At 41.2% G+C, this 23,591-nt stretch overlaps 1 protein-coding gene across 2 annotated transcripts in view; it reads right to left on the bottom strand.

The window, feature by feature from the left end:
- The window catches only part of XIRP2 (xin actin binding repeat containing 2), a 219,710-nt gene that overhangs the window by 24,058 nt on the left and 172,061 nt on the right, over positions 1 to 23,591 (bottom strand). For both annotated transcript variants that reach the window (XM_034426762.3, XM_087882008.1), the window contains one exon: positions 5,631 to 5,738. In XM_034426762.3, the coding sequence (XP_034282653.2) occupies positions 5,631 to 5,738 (108 nt within the window). The remainder of the gene's footprint in view (positions 1 to 5,630; positions 5,739 to 23,591) is intronic.

Here is a 23,591-nt window from a genome sequence, read left to right as displayed (position 1 = left end):
CGTTGTATGGGTATACTGTGTATACACATACAATGACAATAAAGTTATTATTATAATAATAATAATTTTATTTATTTTTTTAAAAAAATTTGATTAGGCTTATATGCTGCCCTATCTCCAATGGACTCAGGGCGGCTCACAACAATAAAACCACAATCCATAATGCAAGTTAAAATGCCTAATTAAATCTGATACAATTAAAAGCCCGTAAAAAACCCCATCAGTCCAGGCCGGGGGACTCGAATAACCAAGTTTTTAATTCGCGGCGAAAGGTGCGATGGTCAGGGGCCAGCCGAAGCCCCAAGGGAAGTTGATTCCAGAGGGTGGGCGCGCCCACAGAGAAGGCTCTACCCCTGGGGGCCGCCAGCTGACATTGTCTTGCTGACGGCACCCTGAGCAGCCCTCCCTATGGGTGCAAACCGGGCGATGGGATGTTGCTGCTGGCTGCAGGTGGTCCACCAAATATCCTGGGCCTAAACCATGAAGGGCTTTATAGGTCATTAGCAGCACCTTGAATCTCACCCAGATACCGCAACCGATAACCAATACAGGTTGCGCAGGAGAGGTGTTACATGGAAGTATCGGGATTCTCCCATCACAACCCGCGCGGCCGCATTTTGCACCAGCTGAAGCCTCCGAGTGATCCTCAAGGGCATCCCCATGTAGAGAGTGTTACAGTAGTCAATACGGGAGGTGACTAGCGCATGGGTAACTGTGCGTAGGGCATCCCGGTCCAGGTAGGGGCGCAACTGGAGCACCAGACGAATCTGGGCGTATGCCCCCCTGGTCGCGGTCATTATATGATCTTCTAAACTCAACCATGAGTCCAGGAGGACACCCAAGTTGCGTGCCCTGTCTACAGGGGTTAAAACTTCACCCCCCTATAGCCAGCGATGGAACCTCTCCCATGGACCGAGATGCCGGTACCCACAGCCACTTGGTCTTGGCTGGGTTGAGTCAAAGTCTGTTCCTTCCCATCCAGACCCGTACCGCTTCCAGGCACCGGGTCATCACGTTGAGGGCATCACTGGGCTGGTTCGGGGTGGATATAAAGAGCTGAGTGTCATCAGCATATTGATGGTACCTCACCCCGAAACCATGGATGATCTCTCCCAGCGGTTTCATATAGATGTTGAACAGAAGGGGCGAGCGAACTGACCCCTGGGGCACCCCACAAGTGAGGGGCCTCCAGGTCAATCTCTGCCCCCCTGCCAACACCGCTTGTGTTCGACCCGAGAGGTAGGAGGAGAACCACCATAAAACAGTGTCTCCCACTCCCAACCCCTCAAGGCGACGCAGCAGGATACCATGGTTGACGGTATCAAAAGCCACCGAAAGATCTAATAGAACCAGAACAGAGGAATAACCTCTGTCCCGAGCCCTCCAGAGATCATCCACCAGTGCGACCAATGCCGTCTCTGTGCTGTACCCGGGCCTGAAACCCGATTGGTTCGGGTAGAGGTAATTCGCTTCATCCAGGGCCAGCAGGAGCTGACGCGCCACTACACTCTCAACAACCTTCACTAGAAAGCGGAGATTGGAGATCAGACGAAAATGACTCAAAACAGCTGGATCCAAGGCCGGCTTCTTGAGGAGGGGCCTCACCACCGCCTCCTTCAAGGCGGTCGGAAAGCTTCCCTCCCTCAAGGAAGCCGTTATCACCGCCTGGATCCAGCTGCGTGTCCTCTCCCGGGCTGAATAAACCAACCAGGAGGGGCACGGGTCCAGCACACAAGTGGCTGCACTCAGCCTCCGCATGATCCTGTTCAATTCCTCTGGGGTAACAGAATCGAACTCTTCCCAAAGCACAGCTGCCTCCTCACCATCTGATTCTGTCCAGTCAAAGTCCAAGCTGTCCCGAATCCGAGCGACCTTGTCCAACAGGTGCTGGCTATACTCCTTGGCTCGCCCCCGCAGAGGGTCTTCCCTCACCCTCTGAGTCAGGAGGGAGCAGGACACCCTGAACAGGGCAGCCGGGCGATTCTCTGCAGACGCGATGACATTGGCAAAGTAGCGACGCTTTGCCGTTGCCAACTCCACCAGGTAGGCCCGTGTGGCCGCCCTTAACCGGGACCAGTCAGATTCGGAACGACTGGGTCTCCAATGGCTCTCTAGGCCTCGCCTACGTCGCTTCATGCCCCGGAGCTCCTCGGCAAACCAAGGCGCCACCCGGGATCTGCAACGTGTCAGAGGCCACAAAGGAATGACCCGGTCAAGAGCCCCGGCAGCAGCCTCATCCTTCAATAAAGTTCTGGCCCTCAATAATGAGGGCCAGAACTAGGATTTGTGGAGGCATTAAGCACCTCTCCACAAAACTTCCTTCATATTTTGAACATGAGTTCTTGCTACCTTGGTGATCCAATTATACCAGACAATTTCATAGCTGCACTGAGAGAATTAACATTAACATTAATCTGACTGGCATGCCAGTAATGGAGAGACCCAACATTTTCATTCAGATGTCTTCACCTGGCCTTTGAGCAGTATACTAAAGATTTTGTTCCAAAGTGCTGATAAAGTAGGGTAAAGAAATTTAAAAAGCCAGGATAAAGACTCCATTAGCTTTGTTTTCACTGACATTTACATATATACAGAACTTTGTAGTAGCTGTACTTAATTACTTTGTGTGTAATTAATGTTTCCCCCTTCTGTTAAAAATGCCAAGTGAAAACCTTTGAAAGGGTTACACTTCAGGCTTCAGGGGCTGTGAGTAGGAAGAATTCTGTTTTAAACGAATCGAGCCAAAGGACAATTTTGTACCGCAAAGGAGTCCAAAAAAGTTGAGGTGACAACCACAGCTATGTAATCAACACCCTGACTTTTTAAAAATAGGGTCACATGAATGTTTTGTCTACATGATTGTAATCACCATCTTGGCTCCTTTAACTCCCTTCCTGTAGTTATCTATCTATCTATCTATCTATCTATCTATCTATCTATCTATCTATCTATCTATCTATCTATCTATCTATCTACCTACCTACCTACCTACCTACCTACCTACCTACCTACCTACCTATTTACAAATAACTCAAAGCAGCAAACATGTCCAATACACTTCCTTCTCCTATTTTCCCCACTACAACAACCTTGTGAGGTGAGTTGGATTGAGTTGGACTGAGCTCTGCTGTGAGATTATACCCTTTCCCCCAAAAAATAAGACATCCCCTGATAATAAGCCCAATTGGGCTTTTGAGTACATGGCAATAAGGCCAAACGCTTATTTCAGGGTTCCAAAAAATATAAGACAAGGTCTTATTTTCGGGGAAACATGGTAGCAGTCCTGAGATGTAGACCATTGTTAATGTTGCATATCAAAACTGGGAATACTCTCAATTTCCACAAACAAAAAAGCAAAAAAAATAATAATTATAATATTTATATATGACATTTATATGGCCAGCCATCTCAGTCACATGACCCTGGGTGGCTAACAATATTTAAAGACAGAATTAAAACAATGCAACAAAATACCTATATTAAAAACCTCTGAGGTTATAGCAAAAGCTGGTATCCTTAGATTTCCACTCCTGTCTCCCAGGCTAGCCATCAATTCTCATATATGTTCCTTTGATCCCTATTAAGAAAATTTGCACTTTTAATTTTTCACCCCCTGCCTCAAATTTAATTATGCCCCTTTGAATTAGGAAGAACAATCTATTGTCTTTCCAGCAATCTACTGCTTTTTAAGTGAAAGCCTAGGTCCAGTCAAATACAATAAAACCTTGATTTTTGCCTTGATTTTTAGAGGCAGCGCTCGCTATCCTCTAGAGATGAAAAAAGAAAGAAGATCTGTTAAAACCTGAAATTCAGAATGTGTTTGTGCCTTTGATCATTTTATGTCTCCATGGAAAATGAGGGAAGGTTCAGAAAGGGGGTTTGAGTAGGTGGAAATGAGAGAGAAAGAAAATGTCTGGAAAATGGTGGGGGGGAGAGAAATTCATTTCGGAGAACTCAGCACAGTGCAACAAAAATAGATTTATAGCTTTCTATTGTGAACAGAAGCAAGAATTTGAATAATTGTTTATGAAAGCATATAGAGGCCATGTCGGAAATTGCACAAAGCACAAAATAATGCTTCAAGAAGAGCGGTCAGTGTGAGATTGTTAAAAGGTTCTGTACAGTACTTGTTTCCTTAGAATAAATCTCAGTGTGCCCTGTGTGGACTTGTGACTCCTTAACTAGTGTGATTGTGATTGCAGGGATCAGTCACTGAGCTCCGCTTGGATTGCTTGTCTTGGGCAGCTCATAAATGCAATACTGCAAATGTATTGCTGCAGCAGCAGCTGCCATTAATGTACTACTACTATAGTACAATTTATTGTAAACGGCAAGTTTCTACTAGAAGGATACTTTCATTTACATTTGGGTCCAGATTCTGGACCAGTGGTTTGGGGTTTTTTTTTGTTGTTGTTGTTTTTGTTCACTGGTACTGTAATAAAGGGATTATCACTACAGCTGCCATTTTATATTTATAAGGTTGACTTCAGTTTATAAGGGTGAGAGCCTAAGGGGATGGGCAAAAAAGAATTCAGGTCAATGAAGAAAACAAGTATTGTTAGAAAGGGGAGAGGGGAAAAAGAAGAGTTTTGTTAAACATTATTGTGTAATTGTTCCTGCATTTCTGAAAAGTGCTGTTTTCTAACAAAAATAGCCCCTATGTTTTCTTATAATATTGCCATGGGGTATTAAAATTTCTTTCATGGTATTTTTGACTCTACTTTGTTGTTGTGTAATGGCAATGGATGATTCCTTCCTTCCTTCCTTCCTTCCTTCCTTCCTTCCTTCCTTCCTTCCTTCCTTCCTTCCTTCCTTCCTTCCTTCCTTCCTTCCTTCCCCTTCCCTTCCCTTCCCTTCCCTTCCCTTCCCTTCCTTTCCCTTCCCTTCTTTCCTTTATGCTCCTCTATGAAAAAAATAATAATCCTGCAGCCAAGAAGGCTCCACTCCCTTTTTCACTACTCAGGTGACCCTGAGGACACAGATAAACCTCCAAGTCGCCTCAACAACCCTCTAAAAGGATGCAAATGACCAGCTGTCTGCAAGGAATATGAATCCTTCAATTCCCTACCATCCAGTCAAAAGAAGCTTCTTGAATGAGAAACGAAACATCTTCAAAAGAAAAAAACCCCAGAAAGCACAGTTGCCTCTTGAAAAAAGCATCTTTGGGACAACCATGACCTGGATGACTGAGAATCTCCACAGACATTCCTCTACAAACTCTCTGGCTGCTCACTTTGTTGCCTAAAAAGTCCTTATGGGAGAGGTTTTCTCATGGTGTCTTCCTTAGGCTTTATTGAAACTGTGAAGACAGCTTCTCTAACCTCCTTGAGAAATGATTGTATAGTGAATTGCAGGACAGTCACTTCTACTCCTCCTGAAAGGAACTGGGAGAACCCTTCCCCTCTGTATACAATTTCACCCATTTTTTTTTTCTTTCGGTGAAAAAAAAAGAAAAAAGAAACACAAATTATTTTCAATCAAACAGAAAAAGAATAGTTTAAAAATGCAGAAAAGAGTTAAAGTGGTTTGCTGTCAAGCCAGAAGGGCTGATCTATGTACAAGCACGAACATCATGGCATAAATTGCGCGTTCGGCCAAATGACATAACATTTATTAAATGCTAAAGTTACCTTTTCTGACTGAAACGCTTCCAGCTGCACTCCTTTTGAGGTTGCTTCGTTTATGCTGGTTTCTGTCCTACTGCTAGACATCATGGTTTGACTCTGACTTGTCGTCTTCTGCAAACAAACAAAAATAATTTCCCATTTTTCAACTAGAAGGTAGTAAATTTTAATAAAATCTTAAATCATCTTATTTTATTTTCCTTGGAAATGATTCTTCAGAGGCATATATACAGCCAGAAAATACAGCAAATACACAAGCTACTAGGTTGTAATTAACCATATGATTGAAAGGGTAAAATACGTATGGGGGCAGAAGCTAGGAGATGATAAAGATGGTAGTGTCATTATTACAGAGCACCTGAAATTTTTCTTTTATTATTAGTGTAGTATATGATATATACCAGGGAACATTGCAAATAGTGACCTGGGTTTTAATGCATTATTGATTTAATTGCTAGACTCCTATCTCCTGGCCAAATGTAAACAGAATACTTAGAAAAATATAAACTTTCTGATGTTTAGGGTGAGTCAAAAGTTCTGTGTACAATCTGTTGATTACATTTGCAAGTGGCTGGGTTCAACACACTGCTCTAGGCCTTTGTGTGGTTTGCAAACTGTCAGTAGGTTTGCATAACATACTAGGATAAAGCAATAATTTGTGCCCAACTGAGTTAGTTTGTGATTTGCTACACTGTGCAAAATGAGACAACCGGCAAACGAGAGCTGAGTTAATTATGAGCTTGTATATCCGGAAAGCACAGCCAATGTGTGAACAAAGTGTGTGGATTATCTGCACAGTTTTAGTCTGTAAGTCCTATGAAGTAGTGTTGCCAGAAGGGGCAATGCCAGGCCCATTTCCAATGATACAACACAATTTTATAGTTGCTTGATTCATAATATGAATCGCAGCAGTATGCAAAGCTTTGCCATTGATACAAATTGAGCGTTACGGCTCCCTGAATTCTGCAGGGTTTTTAATGCATTACGAAAATTCCTTTCACTCCTGGCTCCAGGTGCTCCCTAAAACTACGAATCCGAGCCTTTAAACAGTGTACAGACCTATTTTGAACAGCCTGCATTGCAGGTGGCATCATCAGTTTGGTTAGAAGCAAGATTTGGGAAATATACAGGCTGTGCAAAGAGGAAGGGAAGACAACAGAGCAGTTAGCGAAAAAGGCTGTTTGCAAAGAAGGAAGGAAAAACTGTAGTCATTCCACGGTCAGAATTTAGCCCAGTCCTCCTGAGTCCGATTTCTTTCTGGGACTGAGCAAATAGCACTGCGCTCTTCACTCCCATCAAACCAGGGCATATTGCCTGGTGTAACTACCAATTCAGCTGTTCTGCCAGCTGCCTGTCACTTGGTTTCACCTGCCCCTTCATTGTTTTTGCAACTGCACTGAAGTGATTAAGCTTCTCTCCAGCAAATATTCCAAGAGTAGGCTGGGTTGTATTTTAGCCTATTTTTAATTAGGCTCAAATGGGCTTCTGACTACTAGCTGCTGCTTCTTTTATCTTCATTCCACCAAGTCTGTAGAGTGCTGGGCTAGGAAAGAATGATCTGTGGAGCCCTCTAATCAGTGGTGGGATTCAAATAATTTAACAACCGGTTCTCTGCCCTAATGACTGGCTGGGTGGGCGTGGCCAAGGGGTGTGATAGGCAGCACTCGGCCTCCTGCACCCCCCTGGGAGCAAAAACGGACTGCAGGGGGCCCACCCTGCACGCCCCCCCCCGTGTCCCTAGTAGGCCTCTGTGCAGCCCCTGGGAGCAAAAACAGGGCACGTGGGGACTCCTGGAATGGGTGGGGCAGGGAGGGGTGGGGCTAGCCAGCAATTTAACAACCGGTTCAGCCAAAGTGGTGCGAACTGGTTGAATCCCACCACTGCCTCTAATATAACATACAAAAAACTCCTTCTAAATCAAAATTTTCTATAACTGGAGGAGCAAGAGTTTTTATGGAGTTTAGATCCTTTCCTGGTCCTCTACAGGTAGTCCTCAATTTATGACCAGAATTGAGCCCAACATTTCTGTTGCTCTGAGGCATTTGTTAAGTGAGTTTTGACCCATTTTATGACTTTTCATGCCATAGTTGTTAAGTGAATCACTGCAGTTAATAAGATAATAACATGGTTGTTAAGTGAATCTGGCTTCCCCATTGACTTTGCTTATCTGAAGTTTACAAATAGTCATCACATGATCTCAGCACACTACAATCATCATAAATATGAGCCAAGTGTCTGAATTTTGATCACATGACCATGGGGATGCTGTAATGGTCATGGGTGTGAAAAAGGATCATACGTAACTTTTTTCAGTGCTGTTGTAACTTCGAACGGTCACTAAATGAACTGTTGTAAGTTGAGGACTACTGTATAGAGATAAACCCAGAATTTTCTGTGAGAAAAATGTGGGTCCCACCACTGCACAAAAGCTATATTGTTCTTCCCCAAATTGCAAATAACCATTGCTCTGCAAATACTTCTAACACGTAACTTCAATGTCTCACTTTATGTGCCCTCTGACAATCAAAATAAATTTACCTGCCCAATTCTTGGTTTAAATATATGCCATGACAGAATGCATTCAGAAAAGTGGCACATAACTGGTGCAAATTTAGCGGCAGCTGGATGGCTATCTGTCAGTAATACTGGGTGGCATTCTTTCCTTTCTGCACCCAGCAAAATGTTAGGTTTGATCACCTCCTTGTCTTTTCCAGCTCTATGATTCTTGGAGGATGTAATAAGAGTCTCTCCCTCTAAGGCAGGGTTCCCCAACCCCCGGTCTGTGGACCGGCACTGGGCCATGGCATGCCAGAAACCAGGCCGCACAAACATCCATGGGATGCAGGCAGCACATGAAATCACAACACCTCCAGTCTGTGGAAAAACCTCTCTCCACAGAATTGGTCCCTGGCAGTAGTGGGTTCCACTTACCTTTGCTACCGGTTTGGAGCGTGTGTGTGCGCTCTTGCTTCGCTCATTCACGGTGCTTCTGCACATGTGCAGAGCTTCTGTGATGACGTCTGGGCGGGTGGGCGGAGCCTTCAGCCGCCGCCACTACTGGTTCGTTTGAACCGGGGCGAACCGGTAGAAATCCACTACTGGTCCCTGGTGCCAAAAAGGTTGGGGGGGGCACTGCTCTAAGCTCCTGCTGGGATTTGCCTAGATAGGCCTTCCTTGAGTTGCACAAGAGAAGGATTTTGCAGTGCTATGAAGCAGTTGGGCACATTTACTTACAAGTATGCATATAAGTGCATACTTGTAAGTACTGCAGTAAGTCTTGGACCCTTTATGCACGCAGGAGAGAAAGTTGAATACCTTTCATATGCGCTGTCTCCGACGAATTCTTGGCATCACCTGGCAGGACAAAGTTCCAAATAGCGCAGTCTTGGAACGTGCTGGAATTTCTAGCATGTATACACTATTGAAACAGCGAAGTCTACACTGGCTGGGGCATGTCGTGAGAATGGCTGATGGTTGGATTCCGAAAGATCTCCTGTATGGAGAATTAGTGCAGGGAAAGTGCCTCAGAGGGAGACCACAGCTGCGATATAAGGAGATCTGCAAGAGGGACCTAAAGGCCCTGGGAATGGACATTAACAACTGGGAAACCTTGACCTCCGATCGTTCAGCTTGGAAGCTAAAGATGCAGCATGGCCTTCTCCAATTCAAAGAGACACTTGTTCGACAGGCTGAGGCAAAGAGGCAGTCCCGGAACCAGCAAAATCTGGGGGGCAGGCAGGGAACAGAATGCATCTGCCCTCAGTGTGGAAGGGATTGCCACTCTTGAATTGGCCTTTTTAGTCACACTAGATGCTGTTTTAGGACCTCTTTCCGGAGCACGATACCATAGTCTCTTGAGACTGAAGGATGACAATGATGATGCATGTAAAAAAACCCATTCAAGCTAAGAACAGTTTATTTCCTTGTCAAAATGGTAAGAGAATTAATTTTTCAGCCACTCTTCCTCTTCAGAGCAGACCCCCGTGAAGTCCTCCAAACCTGCTCTAGAAACTTGGCAGACTCTTTGCAACAGATTTTGAGAAGGGGATGTTATGATGGAAAGGGGAAACTACCAAATATCACTTTCCTCCCCATTTCACAGATGGATGATTTTTTTTTTATTGGCAGAGAAACACTTGCTGGTCACCATCCAATATTATAACAACAAGTAACAACTAAGCAGTCGGTTCATTTGCACTTTTCCTCCTAAAATTATTTACTATGTTAGGATTAGGTTAAAGAAGATGCATAAGTCTATTAAAAATAGTCCAAACTCTAGATGTGTGTATGTTTAGATCTCATGTACTTTTTTTGAGTATATGTTTTGATTTCATCTTAGGGAACAACAGTTCCCTCAGTGGCAAGCATGCATGCTAATATCTTGGTCAATTGAATGTTTTCTTTTAGCATTTAAAAGACAGAATGTGTACTGGAGGCAGCAGATTAAAGTGCTGTTAAATAGCACCAGTTGCCTGCAATTATTGCAAGTTCAAATCTCACCAGGCTCAAGGTTGACTCAGCCTTCCATCCTTTTGAGGTAGGTAAAATGAGGACCCGAATTGTGGGGGCAATAAGCTGACTTTGTATAAAAAAGAACACCGCTTAAGGGGGCCGAAAGCCCTATTAAGCAGGTAAATACAAAAGTATGAAAGCTATTGCTTAATGCATTGTAAGCCGCCCTGAGTCTCCGGAGAAGGGTGGCATATAAATCGAACCAATAAAATAAATAAATAAATAAAGAGGCCAAAATATTAGTTTTAGAATGTTTTATATACTGCTTTTATCCTAAGACTTTGGATGGAATCCAGCAAAATACAAAAGCCAAAGAAAAACATAACACCCATTAATAAATATTAAAAAATGTCCATACAACCTCATTATGGGACAACCTTGTTTAAATAAAGCAGTTTTCTGGTCTTCCTAACCAAAAGGAGAGTTGGAATCAACCATATGTTTAGGGTTAGCCGAAAATGCAAAGGGAAATGCAAAAGACTGGTAAGCTCTAGCAATAAAAGTCAAGGAGCACAGTGGGGAAAAAAATGGAACTAAAATTAAATACAAAGAAGAGCAAACTCATGACAAGTATAAGAACTGGCCTTGGGATTAACAATGAAGATACTGAAGTGATGGGTATTTTCTGCCTTTTAGGATGCACCATTAACAGTAAAGGGACAGGCAGTCAAGAAATACTATCTACTGTATATGATTGCTAACAATCAACACTGATTTAATGAAACAGAACCAACCAATCAACCAAATTTTTTTGGGGAGAGCTATTAACATATTCCCATAGTGTAGGCTACTTTGAAGAAGTAGACTGTGTCTAAATGTCTTGCCCCTTCTGAATCCTCTACAAACCTCTTGACGTCTGGACTGGACCAGGGGTGGTTTCTACTTTCCTTTACTACCGGTTCGAAACGAGGCCGCGCATGTGCGTTTGCTTCCCTCGCATGTGCACGCTTCTGCGCATGCGCAGAAGCTTCCTGATGACATCAGGGTCGGTGGGCGGAGCCCACCGTCGGTTTTACTTCCGGTTCTTGTGAACCAGTTCAAACCAGGGGGTAACCCACCACTGGACTGGACTGGCAGTATCCTAAGTGGCATGGCAGTGTGTGTGTGTGTGTTTGTGTGTGTGTGTGTGTGTGTGTGTGTGTGTGTACACATATACACATACATAAACACAGATGCACACACAGAGGCATGCATTAAATATAATAACTCCTTTCAGTGTGTGCACTTTTTTAAAAAAATAACTTCACATACTAGGGTTATGGCAATAATGTACATTGAGAGAGCAATCAGAGCGGCTACAAACAGAACCTATCAAATTCATATAAAACGGATAGCAGCAGGAGGAAGGGTGAGTGAAATTATTTAGATGGCCCTTCTTTCATAAATGTAATAAATGAAACTGCTATTGTAAAGGAATTTTCACACAAAAACAGCACCCAGCAGAAAGCGAATGCAGAAAACCAAAGCATGTCCCACAGGTAAGAATAGATGTTAAGAACTGTTCAAAATTGATTCTCTATATTTAGAATTGACTGAAGCAGATTCATCTCCGAAAAGGAGGAAATCAGAAATCGTGTTGTGAATTTCTGGCTGTCATTTGTTAAAATTATAAATTGTATCAAATTAGAGGTTTTCCTAATTATAATTTCAGTATGTAGGAATTAGTTTGCTATAGAGTGGCAGCTAACAATGGTTTCTCTGCTTTAGGTGGTTAGATGCAAATGGTTCACAATTTTCTTTTCTTTGCACTGAGTGCAAGCCAAAACAAATCACATTGCGTCTTACTGCAAACCACATTGTAGCTTACTATGAACTGGAAGGAAATGATGGCACAGTATGTAAACTAGATGAGCTACAGCTGCTTCTACTTCTACTGCTTTAGCAGTAGCTGCTACCATAGGCCATATGTTTTGCAGAGCTGCAGTAATGTTATACATGATCTTATTTTATTGTGAACAAAATAATCTCCATTGTTACGTTATAACTATAAATAACACCATGAGGTAAAGCAGATAATACATTGATAGCAAATAATATTCAAGACAAAAAGGTGCATATTAATAACCTGGGAGAAAAACACTCCTGGACACATACATTTGATATATTTTTAGCTAAACCTTCAATCTTTATATCTTTGGCCAACATTTAAACGTAGCCTGCTACAGTATATTGAATTAAATACTGTAATCCTTTTTTTTTTTTTTGGTATATGTTTTATTTACAGTTTTTCTTTTAACAACCAACTTTTTTTTTGTGGACAGTGTAATGACTGGGTTGACATATTTTTCACACAGTGCTCACAGTAATAATACAATTACATATAAGAATTTTTATCTTCCAACATCTAGCCTTAATATGCTCATTATAATGATAATGTATTCTTTTATTTATCGATCGATATTACACTAATATGTTCCCAACATGGTGGAAAATGTTCCACCATATTTTCAATATCTCAGCTTTCTATAAATACCAATAAAACCAGTTGTCAATAAAATTTAATCAGTCCCAAGATTATATCTCTAAATCCTCTGAATTTATAGTCCTTGAAAACTATATTTTTCAATATATTTTTACCTCCTGTTGAACATAATAATACCTTTTGTTGTTGTGACCCCATGGACAACATTTCTCCAGGTCTTTCTGTCCTCTACCATCCCCCAGAGTCCATTTAATCTCCCGCCAACTGCTTTAGTGACTCCATCCAACCACCTCATTCTCTCATCCCCCGCTTCTTTTGCCCTCAATCGTTCCCAGCATTAGTCTCTTCTCCAGTGAGTCCTTCCTTCTCATTAGGTGGCCAAAGTATTTGAGTTTCATCTTCAGGATCTGGCCTTCTAAAGAGCAGTCAGAGTTGATCTCCTCTAGGACTGACCGGTTTGATCACCAATCCAAGGGACTCTCAGGAGTCTTCTCCAGCACCAGAGTTCAAAGGCCTCAATTCTTTGGCACTCTGCCTTCCTTATGGTCCAACTTTCACAGCCATACATTGCAACTGGAAAAACCATAGCCTTGATGCACTTTTGTTGGCAGAGTGATGTCTCTGCTTTTTAGTATGCTGTCTAGATTTGCCATAGCTTTCATCCCCAGGAGCAAGTGTGTTTTAATTTCTTGGCTGTAGTCCCCATCTGCGGTGATTTTGGAGCCCAGGAAAATAAAATCTGTCACTACCTCTATTTCTTCCCCCTCTATTTGCCAGGAATTGAGAGGGCCCGATGCCATGATCTTAGTTTTCTTAAATATTGAGTTTCAAGCCAACTTTTGCACTCTCTTCCTTTACCTACATCAAGAGGCTCTTTAGTTCCTCTTCACTTTCTGCCATTAGAGTGGTATCTTCTGCATATCTGAGGTTGTTGATATTTCTCCCAGAAATCTTAATTCCAACTTGTGATTCATCTAGCCCCACCTTTCTCATGATGTGCTCTGCATATAAGTTAAATAGGCAGGGTGACAGTATACACCCTTGCTGAACTCCTTTCCCAATTTTGAACCAATCAGTGGTTCTGTGTCCAGTTCTCACTGTTGCTTCTTGACCCGCATATAGATTTCTCAAGAGACAAATTAGATGGTCTGGTACTCCCATCTCTTTAAGAATGTGCCACAAAAGATCAATAATACCTTTAGCTATACTTAATACTATGATTCTAGGGTGAATCTGTGTTATCTTTCTTAAAAATAGTGAGGAAAAAGAACTTTGAAACGTCATAACTCAGAGCTATGCTTGTTCACTCAGAAATTCATCTCACAAAGCTCACTCACAAGTAAGTCCGCATTGGATCATAACTCATCGTCCTAATTACATCAGTGAGTAAACAGCCTGAAATTCTCAGGTTTCAGAATTAATCTCACCATTTCTTTTCATTTTATATTGAATAACTTTCCCAATCCTGTTGCCTTCTAGGGATGTTTGATTTTAGCCGCTAATAATCCAATCAATGGTCAGCAGGGATGATAAGAATTTTAGTCTAACATACCTGATGGCAACAGGATGATAAAAAAGAACTGTCTTCTTAAAACGATAAAGCAGCAGATCTGCAGGAATTACTTCAAGATTAAAATCCTTCCTTGAAACAATCCTATGTTTAATAAATAAAAAATTACTACAGGTAGTCCTTGACTTACAAGGTTCATTTAGTGACTTTTTGAAATTACGTTACTGAATAAAGTGATTTATGACCATTTTTCACACATATGACCATTGCAGCATTGCCATGGACAAAATCCAGACTCCCTTGGCAATTGACTCATATTTATTACAATTACAGTGGCCCAGGGTCATGTGATCCCCTTTTGCAACCTTCTGATGAGCAAAGTCAAGGGGGAAACCAGGTTCACTTAATAACCATGTGACTAACTTAACAGCTGCGGTGATTTACTTAACAACTGGGGCAAGAAAGGTCGTAAAATGGGGCAAAATTCACTTAACAACTGTCTCACTTAGCAACAGGAATGTTGGGCTCAATTGTGGCTGTACGTCGAGGATTACCTGTATATAAGTACAGGACTCAGATACAGATTAACTCAACAGGACTAATTTTTTAAAAAATAAAGCTTGCATATCAGTGTATATGTAGAATCTTCACTGTACAGATGCTAATTTGGTGTGAGTAAAGCCAACTCCCATAAAATATTAGAATAAAAAAAAACCTGTCTGTAGTCCCTCATCTATGAAACGTATTAATAACAAGACTGCTATTCTGCAGGCTGTATCACAGGGTCTCTCCATCCACCTGTCTGCCTTTGTTTGCCATTATATGGCACTGCAAACAAGCTGATAACCTTTTCCAGCAAACCACTAAATATAATGGATGAGCACGACATACTCGTGTGGGCCAATATTTGTAATCGCATCTTTCAGAGAGATGTACAGCCAGAGGTCTCTGAAGAGAACGTTGATCATATTCTTCAGCAATGACCCAAGCGCGTTTCCCTGGTTTTACTAGCAGTAATCCATTTTCCTGGGCGCTCTTGCGTTTTTATAATGAGACAAACTTCATAGCAGTTGATGTTGCTTTCCAGTCTATCAGAATTCTTTTTTTTTTTTTTTTGGTCTCTTCCTGTGAAGAAAGCTTGAATACGCTTGTCCAAAACACTTTGCAGCTGTCAGCTAGGTTTATGCAATATTGACTGTCTGGCCTTCTTGCTCTTCAGAATTAATTTTCAATTTCTCTCTGAAATATTTTTTTTCTCTCTCTGCCAAGAAGATCTTTCCGGATTCAAGCAATGAAACAGTAATGCTTAGAAATCATGCTGGTCCTGGATTCAAAGAACGACACATTTTTGTCATAGCTGTATAAAAGTATCAGGAGGTAAGGATTCAAATGGATGCCTTAGATTTGGTCCCCAACCTTCTTCCAAGAGATGAACACTATCGCCAAACCTAACAGGCACAAATCTGTGTTTTGTATTAAACGTAGTCCTCGATTTACAACCGTTCATTTAGTGACCATTTGAAGTTACAACGGTATTGAAAAAAAATGACTTATGACTGTTTTTCACACTTACGACCGCTGTGGCCTCCCCAAAGTCATGTGATTAAAATTCAGATGCTTGGCAACTGGCTCATATTTATGACAGCTTCAGTGTCCCAGTGCAATTACCTTTCGCAAACTTCTGACAAGAAAAATCAATGGGGAAGCCAGATTTGCTTTACAACCATGTTACTAACTTAACAACTGCGGTGATTCATGTAACAGCTGTGGTAAAAAAGGTCATAAAATGGGGCAAAACTCACTTAACAACTGTCTCGCTTAGCGACAGAAATGTTGGGCTCACTTGTGGCCATAATTTGAGGACTACCTGCATAAGCATGATTTTAGTCCAATAATAGGAATTCTGCGTCAGTTCTCAGCAGCGCAGTTAAAATTCAGCAACTGGATCATCTATTCATGCATGGAAACTCCATCCATTAGGATTTCAATGTCATTTCACTGATCTAGAGTAGGTTCCCCCCATAGTGTTATTCTGCAATGTGCTCTACATGGGGCTCCCCTTGAAGAGCACCCAGAGGCTGGTCCAGAATGCGGCCGCACAGGTGATTATGGGAGCGTCATGGCGCTCCCATATAACACCTCTCCTGCGCAAGCTGACTGGCTTCCGGTGGTCCTCCGGGTGCGATTCAAGGTGTTGGTGACCATCTTTAGAGCGCTCCATGGCTTAAGACCTGGATATCTACGAGACCGCCTTCTGCCACCGAGAGCCTCCCACCGGCCAGTACGCTCCCACAGAGAGGGGCTCCTCAGGGTGCCGTCGATCAAACAATGTCGACTGGCGGCCCCCAGGGGTACAGCTTTCTCTGTGGGAGCACCTGCCCTCTGGAATGAGCTCCCCCTGGATATATGAACGATTCCGGATTTATGTACTTTCCACCGGGCCCTCAAGACTTTTTTATTTCAACAAGCCAGGCTGGCTTAACTTCTCCAATTGTTTAATTTGAATTTGAATTTTAAATGGGGTATTTTAATTGTTGGGCCAAATTGTTTAATATATTTTAAATTGCTTTTAAATTTCTGTATTCTATGTTTTTTACCTTTGACTGTTCACCTCCCTGAGTCCTTCGGGAGAAGGGCGGTATATAAATTTAAATATAAATAAATAAAATAAATAAAGATGCAGACAATTATGGGGACACCTCAGTACGCCCATGTTTCTCCTCTGCTCTGTGAACTGGATCTCACCCAGTTGGGTGGAATTTGGGGTGCTGGCGGTCACTTATATATGATATGGGGCTGGGTGATTTGTGAGACCGCCTCTCCTTGGTTGTGTCTATCTGTCCCATTAGGCCTGGGGTATATCAGATAGGCTCTGACCCTTTCATAAAGTACTGGATATTCTCCAGGGTCAGGGGGTTAGTTGGCCTATTGAGATGTTTATGTTGACTGTTTGGAGGCATCATTTTCAATGGCCATTGTTTATTTATTTTTATTCTTTACTAATATTGGTTTTTTTAAATTGTTTTAATGTATTGATAACCATCCAGAACTGAGAGATGTATGGTCATATACTTGACATAGTTTTAACTAGATAAATAAATATGAAATATCCCTCTCTTCGATATATACTGTAGCTTACGTAAAAGTTCGGCTTTTCTATCTTCATCTATTCCCTAATACTTGAAATATAACAAACGTCTGTTAATATTTACGAAGCGCTAAGCTCATACTTTGCATCCAAGGAAACTCAAAAAGAGCTGTTTATATTTTTTTTTTAATGGGAAGTGCTGCTGTTTAATGACTCAGCATTCCTTCAGCACCTTCCTTCGGGAGCCTATCCTCTAACAAGGGATCCTACTGAATTCACACCTCCAACAGGTTCAATGCCTCCTCAATTAAAAGGTCATATTCTTTGAAAACTTTCATTCAAAAACTTCATTCAAAAACTTTCATTCAAAAACTTCTTAGACTGAGAAGCAGTGGTGGGATTCAGCCGATTTGGGCCGGTTCGGGTGAACCAGTAGTTAAATTGCTAGCTGGCCCCACTCCTTCCCACCCTGGCCCTTCCTGGAGTCCCCACACATCCCATTTTGGCTCCAAGGTAAGTGCAGGGAGGCCTCTTAGGCCCAAAATGGGGCGGGGGGGATACAACGCACCCCATGGCCCGTTTAGCTCCCAGGAGGCTTCAGGAAGGCCTCCTAGGACCAAAACAAGGGTCCATGAGGGCGGCATGGCCTCCCACGGCCCATTTTCGCTCCCACAAGGCTTCAGAGAGGCCTACTAGGCCCATTTTTTGCTCCCAGGGGGGTGCAGGAGGCCAAGTGCTGCCTGTCACACCCCCTGGCCATGCCCACCATGGCTACGCCCATCCAGCTGGCCATTAGGGCAGAGAACCAGTTGTTAAATTATTTGAATCCCATCACTGCTGAGAAGTCCCCACTTCCCCCCACTGTTCAGGTGCCACTGAACACCCCACTGTTTCGGTGGCACCTCTGTAGAGAAATATGCCACACCCTGTCTTCGTTCACTGATGGAACTGGTTATTTGGCTGACCAGATTAAGAGGGCCCCAAACTCACAAGAAACTTAATCCTGTTTTTTGGGAATAGCTCAATAGGAGTTCAAGTTCCTTATAGAGCAGCTCAAAAATGCCAATGTAGATAATAGTGAGTAAGATGGAGCAACGTTCATGCAAATAAAAAGAAGAAGCCACTTAGATTCAACCAGCATGTGTGTTTTTCCTACCTGTTTTTCATATTCACAAACATTTATTTGAGCTGGCTTTTAGCATTTACTATTATAGATATTTGTTTTCCCCATATCTTTCCTAAAGAGATTATTTTAATATGTTTATTTGTGCTATTTTTAATTGCTTGCTTGCTTTTGATTAGTTTTCATAGGACTAAACTTTTGATTCAATGTCATCGTTTTTAAAACAAAGCAGTGCAATGGTACTTAATTTCTTTGTGTGTGTGTGTGTATGTGTGTGTGTGTGTGTCAGCCAGCGTATTGATTTGCTCCTTTAATTTCTTAGTTACTAGATTAATTTGTTCTGTTGCAAGGTTTAGATTTTTCCTTGATCTAATATTCATTTTGACCCTTAGCAATCTGGTTTCCATGCTTACTACAGAAGATAAATTATTTTCTTTACAGTATGTAATTCATTTGAGCATTAGAATTCTGTTAATCTCTTCTTTGATTTAATCCTCCCCTTTCGGTATGGTTAACATTTACCTTTTCCTCCTTTCCATAATTCCAGTTTTTGAGCTTCTGCTTCACTTTCTTCATAGTTTCTTTATTGATCATATTCCTACAAATTCCAACCTAGGTCTTTTATTTATTATTTTTATCTCAGTACTTGCGTTGCCTCATAGTTAATAATATTTAATTTTACTTTTCTTTTTTCAAAACATGCTTTTTCTTTTGTTGAACTTTCTTCTTGTCTTGTTTCTACTTTTTTATGACACTTCTTCAGATGAAGAAAACAATAAAAACTAACCTATTTATCCACAGACTCCATTCCCTCCCTCCCTTTTTTCTTCTTTCTTTCCCTCATTCCTTCCTTCCTGTTTTGTATTACTTATGTTTTTTCTCATATTTTATTATCAGTTAAACTCTAATATTTTCAGTTTTTAAAGGTTGTTAGCAGTTACTCAGTTATAGCTAAAGACACCCTTCTCTTCAAATTCATTCACTTATTTTTATCATACTTGGAATACTACAATACCTTTCCCATTCCTGCCACAACCCCTTTGGTTTCTCTTTTTACATCTGCCACTTACCTTACTGCTTCTCACTGGGTATGATCTTGTTTCTCTGCCTTTTATTTCCCTTCACTGCATAGAGTTTTCTTTTCACATTCCATTTACACCTCTGCTTCTAACCTTCACTCTCCAGTCTTTGCTTATCTGTCATCTCAGATTTTTCTTTTTTTTTCTCTTCCAATATCTTTTCATTTTTCTAGTTCTTTGATTATCTGCTTACCTGCCTGCCTGCCTGCCTGCCTGTTTTTCTCCCCCTTAACTCTTTACCTAACAAAATATATTTGATTGATTCCTTAGCAGGGCATAAACCTACTGAATTTACTAGGAATAAATCTAGCATAGAAATGCACTATAAATCTTGTTTGTTCTAAAATATTTCTTAGACAAGGTTTACCTTTTGGGGCCCTTTCCTGGATTTGTCTGCTTTCCTTTTAATAATCTATATTTTTATCTTGTATGATATATATTTTTCTATTTGTTTTATACCCTACCATCTTGTTTAGGCAGTTTACTATAATAAGAAAAAAATGACATTTAAAATTATATAAATTCATTTGCTCAACTGCTATGTGAGATTTCTCATGCACTAGTGTAACACTACCTAACGCTAATTCTGTAGTAGGAACCACCTCATGCAAAAGATTAAGGACTGTTTCCATTCTTATAAAATTATTACCATGAAATCCATTTTAGGAGATTAGATAGATGATAGGTAGGTATATAGGTAGGTAGGTAGGTAGGTAAGTGGGTGGGTGGGTGGGTGGGTGGATTGGTAGACAGATGGATAGATAGATAGATAGATGATAGATAGATAGATAGATAGATAGATAGATAGATAGATAGATAGATAGATAGATAGAATAGATAGATGTGTGTCAGAGGTGGTATTCAGCAGGTTCTGACCAGTTCTGGAGAACTGGTAGCAGAAATTTTGAGTAGTTCAGCGAACCGGTAAATATCACCTCTGACTGGCCTTGCCCCCATCTATTCTCTGCCTCCTGAGTCCCAGCTGATCAGGAGGAAATGGGAATTTGCAGTAACCTTTCCCTGGAATGGGGAGGGAATGGAGATTTTACAGTATCCTTCCCCTGCCATGCCCACCAGCCACACCCACAGAACTGGTAGTGAAAAATTTTGAATCCCACCACTGGTGTGTGTGTGTGTGTATGTGTGTGTGTGAGAGAGAGAGAGGGAGAAAGGGAGAGAGAGAGAGAGAGTGCCTTCAGTTATTTGTAAAAATAATAAAGGTGAGATGTAAATTAAAACAAAAAACAAAAATAGGAAATATACAACATTTATATTCAATTGGAACAACAAAAATAGATAGGCACTTTGGTCTAGTTATTATGGCACCAGCCTAAAATCCAGGAGACTGTGAGTTCTAGTCCTTCTTTAGGCATGAAAGACACAGGATGGCTTTGGGCCAGTCATTCTCTCTCAGCCCAACCAACTCACAGGGCTGCTGTTGTGGAGAAAATAGGAGGAGGAAAGAATATTACATATTTTCAACATCTTGAGTTATTTATAAACAATAATAAAGACAGGATATTAAATAAATCAATAAACAATGAACCACCAATGTAATGAAGTAAAATATCTACCATTATGTTAGATAGCACACCTATACACACATTGACACACACAAACACATAGTTGACACAACAATCCTAGTATATATGGTAAATACAAATGGAGTCTTTTTAACAGGGAAACACATTTTATTTCAAAGACTGAGTCTCCTGAAGAGGAAATCTAGTTTTCTTTCCATTTCTAACAATCTCCAAGTTTACTTTTGAATCCTGCATACATGCAGTCCTGCTCCTTCCTGTTTGTTTGTTTATTTATAACTTATCTATTTACTGTCTATTACAATGATTTGCAAGCCTCCTAATTCACAAGATTCCACAAAGGATGAATTATTAATAATCATTACCCATTACCCTATGTCTTGGTGGGTCAATTTAGATCCCTCACCTGAATACTATGGGTTATTGATAAACTACAGTCTTGAGACATTGATTTTTTAAAAGTCTTTATAGCAGGGTGTCAAACTTGTGGCCTGTGGGCCAGATGCGTCACATGCTGGCCACACCAATGCCTGGTTTAGCGAAGGGGGAAAAAGTCATGATAAGTCACATGATGACAACATGACGCCACACGTTTGACACCCCTGCTCTATGGCAAAAGTTAAGAACCACAACGTTTAGGACTACCAGATCTAAATGACCATTAGATGGCAACAAAGAGGTAGGTGTGATTCTAACTTGTGTCTAACAAAGCCTTAACAGAGTTAGAAGACTTCTGAAAGAGTACTGTATTCAGACCACCATATCCTCAAATTTACAATTTCAGTGCTGTTCTTCTTAAATGGAAGATACTGTTCATATTGTATATAATTGTGGATGCGAGTTTCATTTTTATGTAATGTCACATATGCCTGGTAGCGAGAAAAAAGCAGACTTTTCTATATTGACCAATATTCTTTTATTTCTTATTTCTAACTCTGAATAGCAACTCCTTTTCCATGGTATATAGCCTCTTTTTGAATGTTATGCATCCAGGACTGAAAAAGTACATATATTCAAAGAATAGTAGGAGGGGAAAAAATGCTGTTAGGTAAGTAGAATAAATTACTCCTTCACAAATTTATTTTCCAAAGGGAAAATAAAATGTCATCTTAGCTATAAATATGTAGACACCAAGAAGGTTGTTTAAAGCAGCAGGAGACAGGAAAAGCACCAGGGAACAAAGACACTGGACGATACAGTAACTCTTATCAAAGTAGCAACTCTTTTCAATATCAGTAGTAACTCTTATTCAAACAACCTGCCTTTCTAATTCAACAAGATATTCCTTTTGTATCTCCACCCTTCAGATCCCAAGAATCAAGAAAGACACATAGAATTACTTTAGTTTCTTTTATTGTTCTTCACCTATAGATAGAATCTTGCCAAACTAAAGCAACTATTTGCACAACTGTAGGTATATTCTGAGAATTGTTAGGGAGGAGCCTCTTAACTCTCTTTCTCCTAACCAAACCACCTAAACTTCTCTGTTTTTTGCCTCTGGAATGCAGCCCCTCCCTCCTGGAAATCCAACTGCATTGCACCATACCACCTTTCATTACTTCATATAGTTCTTATCACATCAATCTGATAGTTGCTATAGCTAATCAATTATTCTGCTGCATTAACATGCATAGTTTTAATTATCATGTGGCTATATGAGAACTAGCTTAATTATAGTGGTCAAAAGCACTAGGTTAGAAACCACAAGGCCATGAATTTGCTTCTGCTTTAGTAAGCAAATTTGATTACTTTGGGCCAGTTTATTTTCTCTCTCAGCCTTAGTGGCAAACCAATTCTGAAAACACAGCCAAGAAAATTAAATAGACTTGTCCATATAGTCACCAGGAGTCAAAACTAATTTAAAAGCCAAAAGAGTCTTTTAAAAAAAATCCTCACAGTCTATATAACAGGATTGCATCCATACCTATTCTTCAGGTTAATCTCTGCTGCCTCTGGTACCATAAGAAATAGTTTTTCTTTAACGGAAGAGTCAGATCCTCACTGCTAGTGAATTCTCAGGAGAAATTTCTCCAATAGGTTTTTTTAAAAAGTGTAATCCTTGACTTAAGATCACAATTGGGATCAGAATTTCCATAGAAAGTAATTGCATTGTAAGTCAAGTGGAAACTGATTTTATGAGAATTTTATGACAGTTTCCCCAATGAGCGTTTTTCAGCAAAAAAAAAACAAAAAAAAAACACAGACGCCACAAATTGCTATCATATGACTGTGGATCATTGCAACTGGTCAAAATGTGACCTGGTTGCCAAGTGATTATATTTGTTGTGGTCTGTCAGCCGCTGGCCCATCCAGCAGCTGAATCAGATGAAGAGGAGGCTGGGAGTCAGGGTCAGCATCAAGGCAATCTGAGAGCTCCAAGGGGGAAGAGGGAATGGAGCTGTCAGAGAGAGAGAGACCGAGGCAGAGCCTGGGCTGTCCGTCAGCCTGCAGATGGAGAGTCAACAGCCCCCAGGTCTGGAGGTGGCTGATGAGGAAGAGGATGAGCAGCTGTGTCCAGTGCCTGACGTGCGGATGTGCAGAATGCAGAGGAGAGGAGAGCAGTGGAAATATGTGGGCTGATCCTTGGGACGGAAGAGCCACCACTGCTAGCGAAGTCCCACCCTAGCTCTCGGGATCAAAGGCAGGGGACGGAGATGAATAGATGTGGCAGACAACTATTCATCTCCTAGAT

This window comes from Pantherophis guttatus, chromosome 1 (assembly GCF_059756535.1).
Source record: "Pantherophis guttatus breed Tessera chromosome 1, ASM5975653v1, whole genome shotgun sequence".
In the NCBI taxonomy this organism is placed as follows: Eukaryota; Metazoa; Chordata; class Lepidosauria; order Squamata; family Colubridae; genus Pantherophis; species Pantherophis guttatus.
This window is presented reverse-complemented; position numbering and strand designations above follow the sequence as displayed.